Genomic DNA, 14638 nt, shown 5'->3' with positions numbered 1-14638 from the left:
TTAGAGGAATAGTCATCATGCACGACCAATAGGCTTCTTTCAGTTTCCTACACAACGCCCTGTAATCATTGGATGATGTCTAGCCACTATTTTTTGCTTCTAAAGGCTATTTCTCCATCTTATTTCTCCTTGTTTTAGCTTGTTTGCTGACTGTAGAACAAGATTGGCGCAATAAAGCTCTCCATGATGTGGAGGGTGGGTGACATCACTTTCACTTTAGAGGAATAGTCATCATGCACGACCAATAGGCTTCTTTCAGTTTCCTACACAACGCCCTGTAATCATTGGATGACGTCTAGCCACTATTTTTTTGCTTCTAAAGGCTATTTCTCCGTCTTATTTCTCCTTGTTTTAGCTTGTTTGCTGACTGTAGAACAAGATTGGCGCAATAAAGCTCTCCATGATGTGGAGGGTGGGTTCTTACTTTGTATCCTGGGTCGCCTGGTTCCCCTCTCTCTCCTCTGTCGCCGGGAGGACCCTGATAGGACAACACATATTGTATTTAAGTGAACCACAATTGATTTGTGCCATTTCAAATTTAACACAGCAGTCATAAAGAGTTGAGCTTGACCTATATAGCTTTTTCAGGGCCGATACCGATATCGATTATTAGTAGTCATTAGGGCTGTGAATCTTTGAGCACCGTACGATTCGATTTGATTCTTGAGGGTAACGATTCAATTCAGAATCGATTCTCGATTCAAAATGATTCTCAATTCAAAATCCATACATTTTAAAAACATTGAGTGCCAGTTCTTTGATTAACTACATTCCTGAATAAACAGATGTTATACATTTCTATATTACTTAAAATAAAACTGGTTTTGTTAATGAAATTCTACCCAAACATTTAATAAAGTCAAATACAAATAAGGCAACAAGAAAAGTATCCAAGACTTCTCTTTTCTGAAGTATATCTGTAGAGCAGATATGGACATCTACATCTACAAGGTGATTTGCCTGAGTAGCTGGACAGGACAACTTAAAAAATAAAAAATAAAAAACATTTAAAATATTATTTTTTTTTATTAAGAATCGTTACAAATAAGAATCACGATTCATTTGAAAATCGATTTTACACCCCTAGTAGTCATGCATGCAAATAACCAGGGCTGTTTTTTGCTATGGGTAATGTGGGCAATCGATGCGAGAGCGCATGCACAAAAAAAAACTAATTCGAAACAAAACTTGCTAGTTTTCTCAACCAGTGTTTTTCAACCTTTTTTTTTTTTCCATTGAAAAAATCCCGAGGCACACCACCAGCTGAAAATGTTAAAACATGAAACTCAATAGCCTATATTGACAATATAAAGTCGTTCTCATCAAATACCTGACGCAATTGTTCAATATGACTTCAAACGTCTCAAAGTAGGCAATTAGCTACCTGCTGCCACCTACTGATATGGAAGAGTGTTACATGGTTACTCTGCCGATCTCTAGACAGCACAGACGCTCAACAACAGCACATTTTTGTAGATTATAATTATTGGTTTGCCAAAAATATATTTTTAGGACAATTAGTTGACATTGAGACAATATTTCAGGGCACTGTGGTTGAAAAACCCTGTTCTAGACTACTGTCGCTCTTTTCTATTAATGGCGGCACGTTTTCTCCAAGGTAAGGGCGGCAACTTGGCGGTTTGTCTTTCTATAACGGAGGCATATTATTCCTCCTTTTCCTAAATATGCCTCTGGTGCTGCACCTCCGCCCATCTCACCCACGGGGCAGCACATTTCTGCCTCAGTTTTATATAGAACTCGAGACAGAAATAAGTGTACCCTCGGGAGGCGGAAAATCGGCAGACCAAAACAGAACCCCAATTTGCCGCCCTGTGTAAAGAAACGATGACCGAACTGCAAAAAGGACGGGCAAATTGGCAGTTTGGTGTTCTGTATAAAAACGGCTAGTGACACCTTCACTTGATGCGAGGAGTGATACAAGTTGTGTGTGTCAAAAGTGGAAAGGGGGAAGAAGGTGGGGGATCAACCTGTGACTGCAGAGGTTTGACATGGCGGAGGGGGGAGTGAGGAATAGACTGATCCCAGGCCAAGGCCACGCAACACAAACTGCTTCACAATAAATTGTATTTAATTCGTAAAATTAAAATAGACCCATATACCTACATGTAATTAATTGGGTTATGTAAAAAATGGGGGAAAAAAGTCTCTGCAGTCATCTACGTCAGTGGTCCCCAAACTTTTTTGCACCACGGACCGGTTTAATGTAGGCATTATTTTCAGGGACTGGCTTTCCACTTGTGCCAGATAAATACAGCAAAAAAACAACTCACTATAACGCTGAATTAGTGGGAGCCTTGGGCTTGTTTCTTTGCAATAAGATGCAGATGGAAATCAGCCTTTGGCTACAATCTGTCACATTTATATTTGATGTGTTCATTAATGTGCATTGTATCATATCTGCACTTAAATGTAGAATATATTTATATTATTTATATATTATATATATAATATATTATTTATTATTATTGTTTATTGTGAGCAAACTGTGGTGCTGAATTTCCCCCAGGGATCAATAAAGTACTTTCTATTCTATTCTATTCTATTCTATTACAAAGTTATAACAAATATAACAGCTTCCTATGAGGAGTTTTATTGTACATCTATAAAAGAGCTTATTGGTGTGTCTAGTGCAGTGGTTCTTAACCTTGTTGGAGGTACCAAACACCACCAGTTTCATATGCCCATTCACCGAACCCTTCTTTAGTGAAAAATAAAATGTTTTTTTTTCAAATTCAAGACAAAGTTATATGTTTTTGGTAACACTTTAATATGGGGAACATATTTAAGTGACAAAGACTTAATTTAGAGTTTTTTGGACACTAGGGGAACATATTTTAAGTAACAACTATTATGTTGGACCCACTATGGACTGGACTCTCACAATATTATGTCAGACCCACTCGACATCCATTGCATTCGGTCTCCCCTAGAGGGGGGCGGGGGGGGGGGGGGGGTGTCTGGGGGTTACCCACATATGCGATCCTCTCCAAGGTTTCTCATAGTCATTCACATCGACGTCCCACTGGGGTGAGGTTTTCCTTGCCCTTATGTGGGCTCTGTACCGAGGATGTCGTTGTGGCTTGTGCAGCCCTTTGAGACACTTGTGATTTAGGGCTATATAAATAAACATTGATTGATTGATTGATTGAACAAATACTTAATTTAGAGTTATTTGGTTAGGGCCAGGGTTAGAGGGTTAGGGTTATAATAAGGCCATGCCGAATAAGGCATTAATAAGTACTTAATAATGACTAGTTAAGAGCCAATATGTTACTAATTTGCATGTTAATAAGCAACTAATTAATGGTGAATATGTTCCCCATACTAAAGTGTTACTATGTTTTATTACTGGTGCACAAAATGAACCGTGCATGAACATCACCTTGTTCAAAGAACAAAATCAACACAGTGCATGAACTCACAACAAATTACACACCTGCAAGTCAGTGTGACTTCTTCTGTTGCCGTATCCGTAATACGCCGATAGGGAGAAGTTTTTATTTACACGATGGGTGTGTCTTGACCTCCGCCGAACCCCTGAGCCCGACTCACCGAACCCCTAGGGTTCGATCGAACCCAGGTTAAGAACCACTGGTCTAGTGGGACAGGCCAAAGTTAAGTCGGAGAAAATGCAGTCCTTTATAAATTGCTTCTCTGCGGCCCGGTGGCAAATGCGTCACGGACCGGTACCGGTCCACGGACCGGTGGTTGGGGACCACTGATCTATGTGACTCCGGTTAACTGACGGGCGAATGGATGGTGTTGGCAAAAGGTAATGAAAAAGTTAATGATATTGAGTCTTTATCTTCATCATGGATCAAAGTAAAAGACCAAAAACGCCACCAGGTGCCCATTTTAGAAAAAGAAGATGAGAAACGGGCACGGGATAAAGGTATGCTGATTTCTATGAGTGACATAATAGGCTATTAATTAGCCTCTTGCTAATATGTTGCTATTAGCCACAGAAGATGACTGTATTTGGTTTTTAGTTTAGCTGACCTAGCAACCATAAGAATTGAAGCATCATTGCATGGAACTAAGTTCACCTAAAGGCAACCTAGTCTAGTTTGTGTTTGCAACACAAGTGCAAATTCACACAGATGTCCTGATTGTGGCATTTTTTATTTATTAAACCAGTGTGTTATCATAACTGGAACTGTTTAGATGTTAATAGGAAGATGCAAAACAAATCTCAAATGTAAAATCCGAAATAGTTTACAGCAGGAATGTTTTTTTACACTCCATAAAGTAGTAGGGATATTTAAAGCATTGTTATTAGATCCTGTGATGAAGGATTCGTGTAATTTATATTGTTGTTGTTTGTATACTGTATTTCATTTATATTTAATCTATTTATATTGTTTTTTTCTCTGTTGTTACCTTTTTTTTATATAAAATTATATAACAAAAATATGACAAATATTATAATAGGATATGTTGGTTTAGGGGTTCGCCCGGGTCGTAACTCTAGCCAGGACCGCCTCTGCCGATAAGTGATATTTGGAGCCGATATTCATTTGCAGTAAAATGTATTTAAAATGACTTGTATACATGTCAGTAAACAGCTAGGCAAGGTTTTAAGTTGTTTTTTTAATATAATTTTTTATGAAACGTCGGAGCAGCAGCCACACTACGTTATACGCGGCGCTTATGTTGTGGTTAATTTAGCCCCAAGAAACATCAGGGGATTTCACAAACACCTTTATTACGTGTGTCTAAGAGGAGCATCAACATTTGCAATTCAAAATATGGGAAAGCTCCTGGAAAATTGGTCAAAATATGGGATTTCTCTACATCACAATAACATCTATTGTGCCCAATTTTATACAATTTTATAACAGTTAATGGATTTAATACTTCTCGTAAGGAAACCCTGAAATATTGTGAATATTTAGATAAAATAAATTCTGGGCTCCTTTAAGTAGTTTATAGTTGAGACATTTTTCAAGCTGGCTGACATAATTTCTTCCTAGATATTACACAAAGTATGAGAATGTGTGAGCTGCTGCCTACTCTTCTTTACTTATATAATAAGTCTTATATTTGTCAAGATGTTTACACAAAGTTCGGATTTTTGCCAGAGATATCTTTTCTGTCGTCCTTATTTCCATCCATCTCTTTCGCGTTATTTGATTGAATTACGGAACATAAAACTCTGCGCGCTTCTTTAATGAGCCCACTTTACAAGTGTTGCCTACGGAGGTTTGTTGAGCACGGCCATAGCTGCAGTAGCGAAAAAAAACCTGAAACAGGACCAGTAAGACAGCAGTAAAGGACAAAAACTGGATTTCCTAGCAAAAATGGAAAGTTTTGACTGGTAAGCAGAGGAGATGTACTGCAGGCGACCAGCGGAAGATTTCTCACAAAAAGTCAAATAAATGCCCTATCAGATATCAAAACATATTTGGGGGAAATTATTGACAATGCGAGTATTTTTTATTGTTAAGTGAATTAAATAAATAGAAAGCTGTGCTCCAGCAAAACCAGATTGTTTCTCATGAAGGGCAAACGGGTTGGTTCTTGAGCAGTGGTTATTATTAATCTATTTCACCAATTATTTATCTTTTAATACTAAATATTGGTATCATATGTGGAATATATTGTATCTGCTGATGTAGTTATGTTGTAGATGGTAAAAAAACAACAAAAAAAAACATAAAAATGGCTAATACCGATAAAAAAAAAAAGGCCGATACGATATCAGCAAAATGCCATATATTGGCTGCAAGCATTGGCGCCAATATTCGGCCCGGCTGATAATCGGTCAATCTCTAAAAAGGAGGGAGGAAAAGTAAGTCAAGTTTGACTTACTATGTCACCGAGAGGACCAGGAGGACCCTCGATTTTCCCATCATCACCCTGTTCGCCCTGTACGTGGAGAAACGTGGAAGTAGACAAAGGACATTTAGTATTTCCAGTATGTTACAAAAGACCTTAACATGACCAGGTTAGCTATCTTTTCTTTTAGCATGCAAAGCTAATAAAGAATCCAAAAACAACAACAAGGAACACCAAGCAAACAAGAGATGAATGAAAAGAAGAAAATAAGTTATCCACATAAAGTAAACGGGGTGTACCTTTTCACCTTTTGGTCCTGGACGCCCCATTGGGCCCGACCGTCCCTGATGGCCCTGAAAAGACAGAACTTCTTACAGCCTTTTGTGTCTTTGCATTCACCAATCGGCGAACAGAAAGACATTTTTAAGGGATTTTTATTCTAAAAGGACTGTCCTGTACCTCATAACCTGAAATGCCTGGTTCTCCCTGCTGACCCATTCTTCCTGGAGCTCCCTAAAGACGAGGAAAAGTTATTTTTCAATAGGGATGGCTATTGTTTACATTTTGATTTTAATTGATACTGGTGCCAGAACGGTACTTTAAAAAAAAAAGTAATTTAAAAATGGCAAACATTCCAATTTTGCTTAAAAACAATGCCTTTCTAATTTTTGCTGAATTTTGAACAGAATAGTAAATTAAAAGCTTCAATAACACAAATAAAATTATATATACATGTACGCACGCGCACACAGACTCGCACGCACACACACACACATATTTATATATACCTATATATATATATATATATATATATATATATATGTATATATATATATATATATACATACATACATACAAATATATAAACATACATATATATATGTGTATATATATATATATATACATACATACAAATATATAAACATACATATATATATATATATATATATACTGTATATATATATATATATATATATATATATATATATATATATATATATATATACACATAAGGATTGTGAACGGTAAACAGCACATCTCTTTCCAATTTCTGTGTATTTTCAGTATGACTGACCTGATGTTATGGTCAGAGTTGCTACACTGATGTAGAATCTACAAAAATTGCCAACGATATTTGGAACGGAATATTCAAAATGACCGACTGAATTTGTGGCATTTTGTGATGTTTAGATGGTATTTTTACATACTTTGCGGATTGTAAATACAATTGGATATGGTTTAATGGATACAATAAAACAATTAACAAATAAAGTCAACTTGTTTTCCCACTCTACTGATATTTCAGGACTTAAAAAGCAGGTGTTGTTAAAATACTTCCATGCTGTAAGATGTTACATTATGTTGGTGGTGTACAACCTCTTGTACTAATAAAAATGGTAACAAAAAATGAATTTTTTCCCCATCTTTATTCACACCATTTGCATACAACACCAATAAGGAATATCGATATTGGTATCAGTGTCAATACAATCCTAACGATATACATCCCTACTCTTCAGTCACGTTCTCTAATCCCAAAGATACTGCCCGAAAGGTGTATCATTAGGCAATGAACTGTTTGTAATCTACTTTACCACATGTCCGATCGTTCCTCTGGAGCCCTTTGGACCGATGGTACCTTGTGGTCCGGTCTTGCCCACCGACCCGGTCTCCCCGAGGTGACCTTGGTGGCCTTTGACACCCTAAACATTCCACAAGGAATACATTCAACATAAACGTCATTGCTAGTGTTTTATATGAAGCAGGTGAACTACTGTAGATGATGAAGATTAAGAACCTTTGGTCCTAGTTTGCCTTGTTCACCAATTTTGCCAGATTTCCCTTCTTGGCCCTGAAGTAAACGAAGCAAAGTTTAAAGTAATACATTGTGAAATATGTAAATGTCTTTGTATGCAGATGAGCAGAGTCTCTTACTCTGACACCAGGGATTCCAGGACTTCCGGCAGGACCCTCCTTTCCCTTTAAACCAGTTTCGCCTTTTTCACCTTGGTCGGCCTCTTGACCCATGTCACCCTTATCCCCCTGGCATTGACACGGTGACACTAGTTAGCACCAAAGGTAGGGCTGTAAAACACTGTTAGAATATGGGTTCACCTTGGCTCCATCTGGACCAGCAGCACCAGCCTCTCCCTCCAAACCCGGTTCACCCTGTTGAAAAATATTCAAAGTTAATTTCCACTTAGTACAGGTGTCAAACTTGTTTTTATTGAGAGCCACATTGCAATTATGACTGCCCTCAGAGGGCTGCTTGTAACAGTGAATATATAAGAATATAAACATAAAATAACATTGTTACACAATTTGTATAGGCAACTGATTTTGATTATTATATATTTTACTAGCAGATTGATGAATAACTTGCTATAAAAACGTTAGTATGGGTGACAAGCAGATTTTTAAGTATTTATTTTTGTGAAAAAAATGCTTTAAGCATCTTTTTGCATGATACGATTATATTAATGTGTAAAACATATGCCATTGCATGTAGTCAATTTTTCTGTCAGAATTAAAAAAAAACAAATACATTTAGCCAGAAAGTGCTTTATTATTTACAGACTCTTGCAGACCACCTGTGCCACTTTAAATGATGTGGCGGGCCACATTAAACTGATGTTGTGGGCCAAAATAAATGATGTGGCGTGCCAAAATAAATTACCTGTTTGGCCAATTTAAATGATGTGGCGGGCCACATTAAACTGATGTTGTGGCCCAAATAAATGATGTGGCGGGCCAAATTAAATAATCTGGCAGGTCACCTTAAACAATCTAGCGATGATGTGGCGGGTCAAATTAAATGACCTGTTTGGCCACTTTAAAATGACGTGGTGGGTCAAATTATATGACCTGTTTGGCCAATTTAAATGAAGTGGAGAGCCAAATTAAACTGATGTTGTGGGCCATATTAAATATTATGGCGGGTCACGATAAATTATCTAGCGGGCCACTTTACAATGATGTGGTGGGCCAAATTAAATGAGGCGGCGTGCCAAAATAAATAAACTGGCGGGCCACGTTAAAATTATGTTTTGGGCCAAAATAAATGAAGTGGCGGGCAAAATTAAATCACAAGCGGGTCACATTAAATGATCTAGCAAGTCACTTTAAAATGATGTGGTAGGCCAAATTAAATTATGTGGCGGGGCAAATTAAATATTCTGGCAGATCACATTAAACGATCTAGCAGGCCACTTTAAAATAACGTGGCGGGCCAAATTAAATTATGTGGCGGGGCAAATTAAATATTCTGGCAGGTCACATTAAACGATCTAGCAGGCCACTTTAAAATAACGTGACGGGCCAAATTAAATGACATGTTTGGCCACATTAAATGATGTGGCAGAAAAAATGTAACTGATGTTGTGGCGTGCCAAATTAAATAATCCAGCGGGTCACGTTAAATGATCTAGCGGGCCACTTTAAAATGACGTGGCGGGCCAAATTAAATTACCTGTTCGGCAACATTACATGATGTGGCGGGCCAGATTAAATGACCTGTTCGGCAACATTACATGATGTGGTGGGCCAGATTAATTGAAACAGGGGTCCACATTAAATGATGCGGCGGGCCACAATAAATGACTTGGAGGGGGAGATCTGGCCCCCGGCCTTGAATTTGACACCCAGTAGGTCAAACGCTTGGTTGCTGACAAACATACCCGCGGTCCAATGAGTCCCTGCTCGCCAATGTTCCCAGCAGGTCCGATAGCTCCCTGTCGCACATGACACACACCTGCGTCAGTCCAAAACAATCGGAAAATTCAAAAAGTGATGTCCGATAAAAGACGCGATGCACAGCGTCACCTTCTCCCCTGGCTCGCCTGGCAGTCCTGGCTCCCCAAGGTTCCCTGGAGGACCCTGATAGAAGCAAAGAGGATGATAATTAGGACATTGTTGGGTTTTTATTTGTACGTTAAATGTTGCAAAATATATCTCTCACCTTCTGACCAATTTCTCCTAAGAGACCAATAGTGCCCGGTGGTCCAGGAGGTCCCTACGGATGACAAGGGAAATATTATATTGATAAATCACTCTAATTAGCGTCCTATTCTTTTAATAAGACACATAATAAATCTTTGGTACATGTTGCCTGTAGATCAAACTGTGTAATGAGTAACCATGTCACCAAACTTTCACTTATCAAATCTATTGTCATGATCCCACATGACAGTTTTGACACGGTTGGTTATTTTTCTGCGTTTTGTATCATTTCCTGTCCTGGTGTTCCTTTTGGACTGTGTTTTGCTGCACATTGACTTTCTACTTCGAATCCTGCCAGCGCACCTGTTTTCTATTTCTAATCAAGTCTATTTTAGGTTCACTTGTTGCACCTTGCCAGCGCTGGATTATTGCCCTTAGTCTGTGTGCACGAGTTACTGTGTTTTTGTTTCTGCCATTTTTAGCTCTCTCCATAAAGAATCAAATTCTTTGACCTGCACGGCGCACTTCTGTCTCTGCATCCTGGAGTCACGCCATCAGCCGACATGCGCCACCCTCATACATACAATAATGCCTAGTTACAGCTCACATTAACATTCATTTTCTCTGCTTTAGATTAAAGTTAAAGTTAAAGTACCACTGATAGTCACACACACACTGTGGTGAAATTACTCTCTGAATTTGACCACCCCCTTGTTCCACCCTCTGGGAGGTGAGGGGAGTAGTGAGCAGCAGCTGTGGCTGCGCTCGGGAATAATTTTGGTGATTTAATCCCCAATTCCAACCCTTGATGCTGAGTGCCTAGCAGGGAGGTAATGGGTCCCATTTTTATAGTCTTTGAACTCACGACCTACCGATCTCAGGGCAGACACTCTAACCACAAGGCCACTGTAATCACTCTCTTTAATGTGTTTTTGTTGCTATCTGTAGGAGAATAAATCCATCACAGGGCAAGTTAATTCACTCAACATTTTCCAGTATGTAGATGTTTCGACAAGGCGTGATGTTGCATAGTTTGGTTAGTGCAATACTTTATACTGTATGCCTGTACTGTATTCATCCATTCATGAATGACTGCATTGGAGTTTTTTAGCCTGTTTGAAATTATGTCTGGATTATGTCTGGATTTTAGCTATGTTTTAAATCTTTTCTTGAATGTGTGTTTTTACTGCACTGCACTTAGACTGTGTGACACTTTTAATCTCTTTGTACACGTTGGATGTTGCAATGAAAATAAAACATCTATCTATCCATCTATGTGTAAAACTCAAATCAACATGTGTTTAATAACTGTGAGAGCAGCGTTTCTTAACCATTGTTAGGACACGAGCCCAAAAATATCAGTTTCTCAACTTTGGTCCGTAGCGGCGCTCAGTAGTAATACACTTTTCCACCACTTGTGGCAGTAATGACAATCTCTAACAAACAGAAGAAGTCTGAAGCTAAAGTCATTGAGAAGATTTTTAAGTGCAAAAATAATGACTAAAGTAGTGAAGCTGTATTTTCATTTGCACTTTAATGTTATTGATAGTTTAGTTAAGAAACATATTCGTTATTAATTTAGTTTATTTATTTTAATCTGACATAATTGTATTTAATTATATTTTTCGTCAGTTATGTATGAGTCCCTTTTAATGCAGTATATTTGGTTAGTACGTTTTTTTCCTAATCAGGCTGACCTTGGCCTGAGTATAAGATTAGAGAGATTAGATTAGATAGTACTTTATTGATCCCTGGGGGGAAATAACATTTTCAGCACAGTCCCATTCAAGATCAGACAAAACATTACAGGGAGACAGAAAAAGGATCGCTGACGGGTCAGCCAGACAGTCCAGCGCCCCTTTCAACAAGGTTGTAAACTGTATGTTGGTTAGATATAATTAGTGAATACAATTAAAATCAAGAGAAAAATGACTAATTCCATCTGTAGTGGAAAATTTGGGCCCCGAGGTAAAAAAGGATAAGGACCCCTGGTTTAGAAAATAAAAAATAGACATTTTTAGGGCTGTTTATGGGTGAGTCTACTGTATTCTAAAATGGAAGTTATCAAACATTCTGAGTATCCAGTAAGTAGGTGCAGTTCAGGTGTATTGATACAGATCGATATTGTTTCTTTTTCTGACCCTAAAATAAAACACTCAGTGGAATAGTTGTTTTTACAGGCAGGCTATTGTGTAATATTATTTACAATAGTCCCATTTATTGGACGATTCAGTGAATTTGCACTGCTGTCACTACAACACAGAGAGGAAGTGTTTAGAATAACATAATTCACTTTTTAAATGTGCTGAAATGCGTCTGCTGGACAGCGTCAGGATTGTAAAGTAAGTTTTGGAGCAGAGGTACGCAACAGAAAGAACAAGGTGGTTTGTTGCCAAGGAAAATCCAATAAAATGAGTAAATATGGTTTTGAAAATGAGAGGAAATGGATAATGGTTTACTCTCCACGGTTTGGATGGAGAAATGAAAAGAGCAACCATGGTAGAGGAAGTTGAAGAAGTGAAGAAGATGGAGACAATGAAGAGACGGGATATAAGAATTATACCTGCTCGCCTGCGATTCCCTTGTCCCCTGGTGGTCCAGATGACCCTTGGATACCCTTAGAATAGAAGTTATTTTTAATCTTCAAAAATGACCCAAAAATGTACAATATTGTTCATATACGCACAGGAAAACCTTTAGACCCAGTTTCTCCAGGATCCCCAATTTTCCCCTACAAAAGGACAAAACAAATGCAAGGAGATGAAAAATGACCACTAATAAAGAATGAATTCATGAGTGTCCAAAGTGCGGCCCGCATCTCCATTTCTTTTTGTATTGGCCCTCGGCATATTGTAGTAAAAAAATACATTCATAATTAACGAGATACATTATTAGATATTACACTAACTTGCTTTGTCACTTATAACTAAAATGACAGCTTAACATGTTGGATTTATACACTAGACGGCTTTAGCATCCCTGATGAATAAAATGTGCATCCTTCGATTTTCCAATTCAGTATTTTTGAATTCCGTCTGTGAAAAATGTTTGGACACCCCAGATTTAATTGAACAAATATGAAGTACAGTATCTTCAAAGATGTGCAATTTGGTTCTTTTTGATGGAGCTTTGCCCCATCTTGACTGCCGTTTGTCATCATTCATGTAAATACGCAAAGTATTTGGATAACAACTCTGATTGTACTAAATAAGCAACAAAAGAACTATACTATTTTCAATGCTTTTTTAGCATAAAGACACAAATGAAGGCATCAAGAGCTACTATAAAGCCCAGGTCAAACTGAGCAGACAGCACCGGCATACCTTCAAAGCAGTCATTGCCCTACTGTCTTTTTTTCCTCTTGTTTTTTTATCAGTGTTGTAAATATATTTATGATGGTATGGGTTTTATGAGTGTGAATCTTTGGGTAACTAATGATTCAATCCGATTCCGATTGCCGGGGTGACGATTCGATTAAGAATCGATTCTAGATTCAACACGATTCTTGTTTCAAAAACTAATTCTCGCAATGTATTATTTGGTACAACAGTTTTTAGTTTTTTTTAACAACATGCTGAAGTGAACAATAGCCCATGAGGATAGACCAAAGAAGTCCAAAAACATATATATACACACAAGGGCTCTATAAAATAATCCACATGGCCCAATCAATGGTTCACAGCAAAGGTTACAGGTTAGAAAAGCTACTTGTGGTTGCCTGAAAATGTATTTAAAAAAACATTATTCGTACAATAATTTTTTTAATCAATTTTTTTAAATTATGATGAGTAAGAATCAGAATTCGGCTATGAATCGATTTTTTGTAGCACCCCAAATCTGTTTTAAGGACACTGGAAACAATGAGCAGACAATATGCTGGTTACTTTACCAGCTCAGCTCATCAGTCAAGACAGATGCAATGTAAGCGGACTACACACTTAAAGACAATTGGGCTGTTTTTGTCGGACCAAAGACAGCAAACACCCGACTATCTTATGTCTTATAAGTCTGTGTTGTCTTCTGAGGAGTGTTAAGAGTGAATTTGTTCAGATAAGTGGCTCCAAACTGGTTTAGGGCAAATAATCGTAAATATTTACGACCAAAACTCTTCATCTCTGTGGGGAACGCCAACGTCTCTCGAGTCATCGCTCCATGAACTGTTACAAGGCACAGAAAGTAGCCAAACAAGAAGCTAAAAATAGCATTTGTTGAAAATGTACTCGAGAAGAAGATTATAAGGTCTGTGTTCATGCTATTCCCATAACCTTTTCCAACTGTCTTTTCTTTCTTTTTTCAATTTGGGATTCTGCCTTTAAAAACAGTCCCAAGATCACCATCATTCCCTCCTCCTGTATGCACTCTTCTTACATTACCTGTTTTTACGATCGTTGCTAAAGTGGTTGGTTGTTATGCTTCTTATTCTTCAGTTTTGTTAGGTCATGCTTATTTTCATGCATTATTTTGGACTTGGAAGACTGGAGGGCTTGGTGGTAGGACAGAATTATTATGTGCGTGCTGTGTTGATGTTATCATAGCACACCACACACAAAGATGATGCTTAATGCGTGATAAAGAACTTTTAAGCCTTTGAAATTATTTATGTGTGTACCAGCCTTTTGATGACATGAGTTTTGGCTCTCCATCCTATACTTATATAGAGAATAACAGAACAGGTGGTTGTCAAAATTGACAGATCACACATGGAGCTTGGATAAAAGGCTATATGGCTGTCTATGCATAGCACAAAGCTATAAATGTCATGGACTATACGTGTCAACATTCAGTGTGTGCATATGTGTGCGCATGCAGAAGTTACTTCAGTTACATACAATTTGTCAATACTTTGTTTGTATTTTCATGATTTTACTGATGATCAGTGTTCGGCAAATTACATTTCAAA

General features: G+C 37.9%; 1 protein-coding gene across 1 annotated transcript in view; it reads right to left on the bottom strand.

Moving 5' to 3' along the window:
* LOC133577650 (uncharacterized) overlaps positions 1-14638 on the bottom strand; it is a 117966-nt gene that overhangs the window by 26204 nt on the left and 77124 nt on the right. Inside the window, exons 31-43 of the mRNA XM_061931618.1 lie at positions 12425-12469; positions 12302-12355; positions 9758-9811; positions 9622-9675; positions 9477-9530; positions 7915-7968; positions 7735-7842; positions 7598-7651; positions 7395-7502; positions 6259-6312; positions 6099-6152; positions 5833-5889; positions 425-478 (exon numbers count right to left, since the gene is read on the bottom strand). Of these exons, the coding sequence (XP_061787602.1) occupies positions 425-478; positions 5833-5889; positions 6099-6152; positions 6259-6312; positions 7395-7502; positions 7598-7651; positions 7735-7842; positions 7915-7968; positions 9477-9530; positions 9622-9675; positions 9758-9811; positions 12302-12355; positions 12425-12469 (804 nt within the window). The remainder of the gene's footprint in view (positions 1-424; positions 479-5832; positions 5890-6098; positions 6153-6258; positions 6313-7394; positions 7503-7597; positions 7652-7734; positions 7843-7914; positions 7969-9476; positions 9531-9621; positions 9676-9757; positions 9812-12301; positions 12356-12424; positions 12470-14638) is intronic.

Source organism: Nerophis lumbriciformis, linkage group LG39 (assembly GCF_033978685.3).
Source record: "Nerophis lumbriciformis linkage group LG39, RoL_Nlum_v2.1, whole genome shotgun sequence".
NCBI lineage: Eukaryota > Metazoa > Chordata > Actinopteri > Syngnathiformes > Syngnathidae > Nerophis > Nerophis lumbriciformis.
This window is presented reverse-complemented; position numbering and strand designations above follow the sequence as displayed.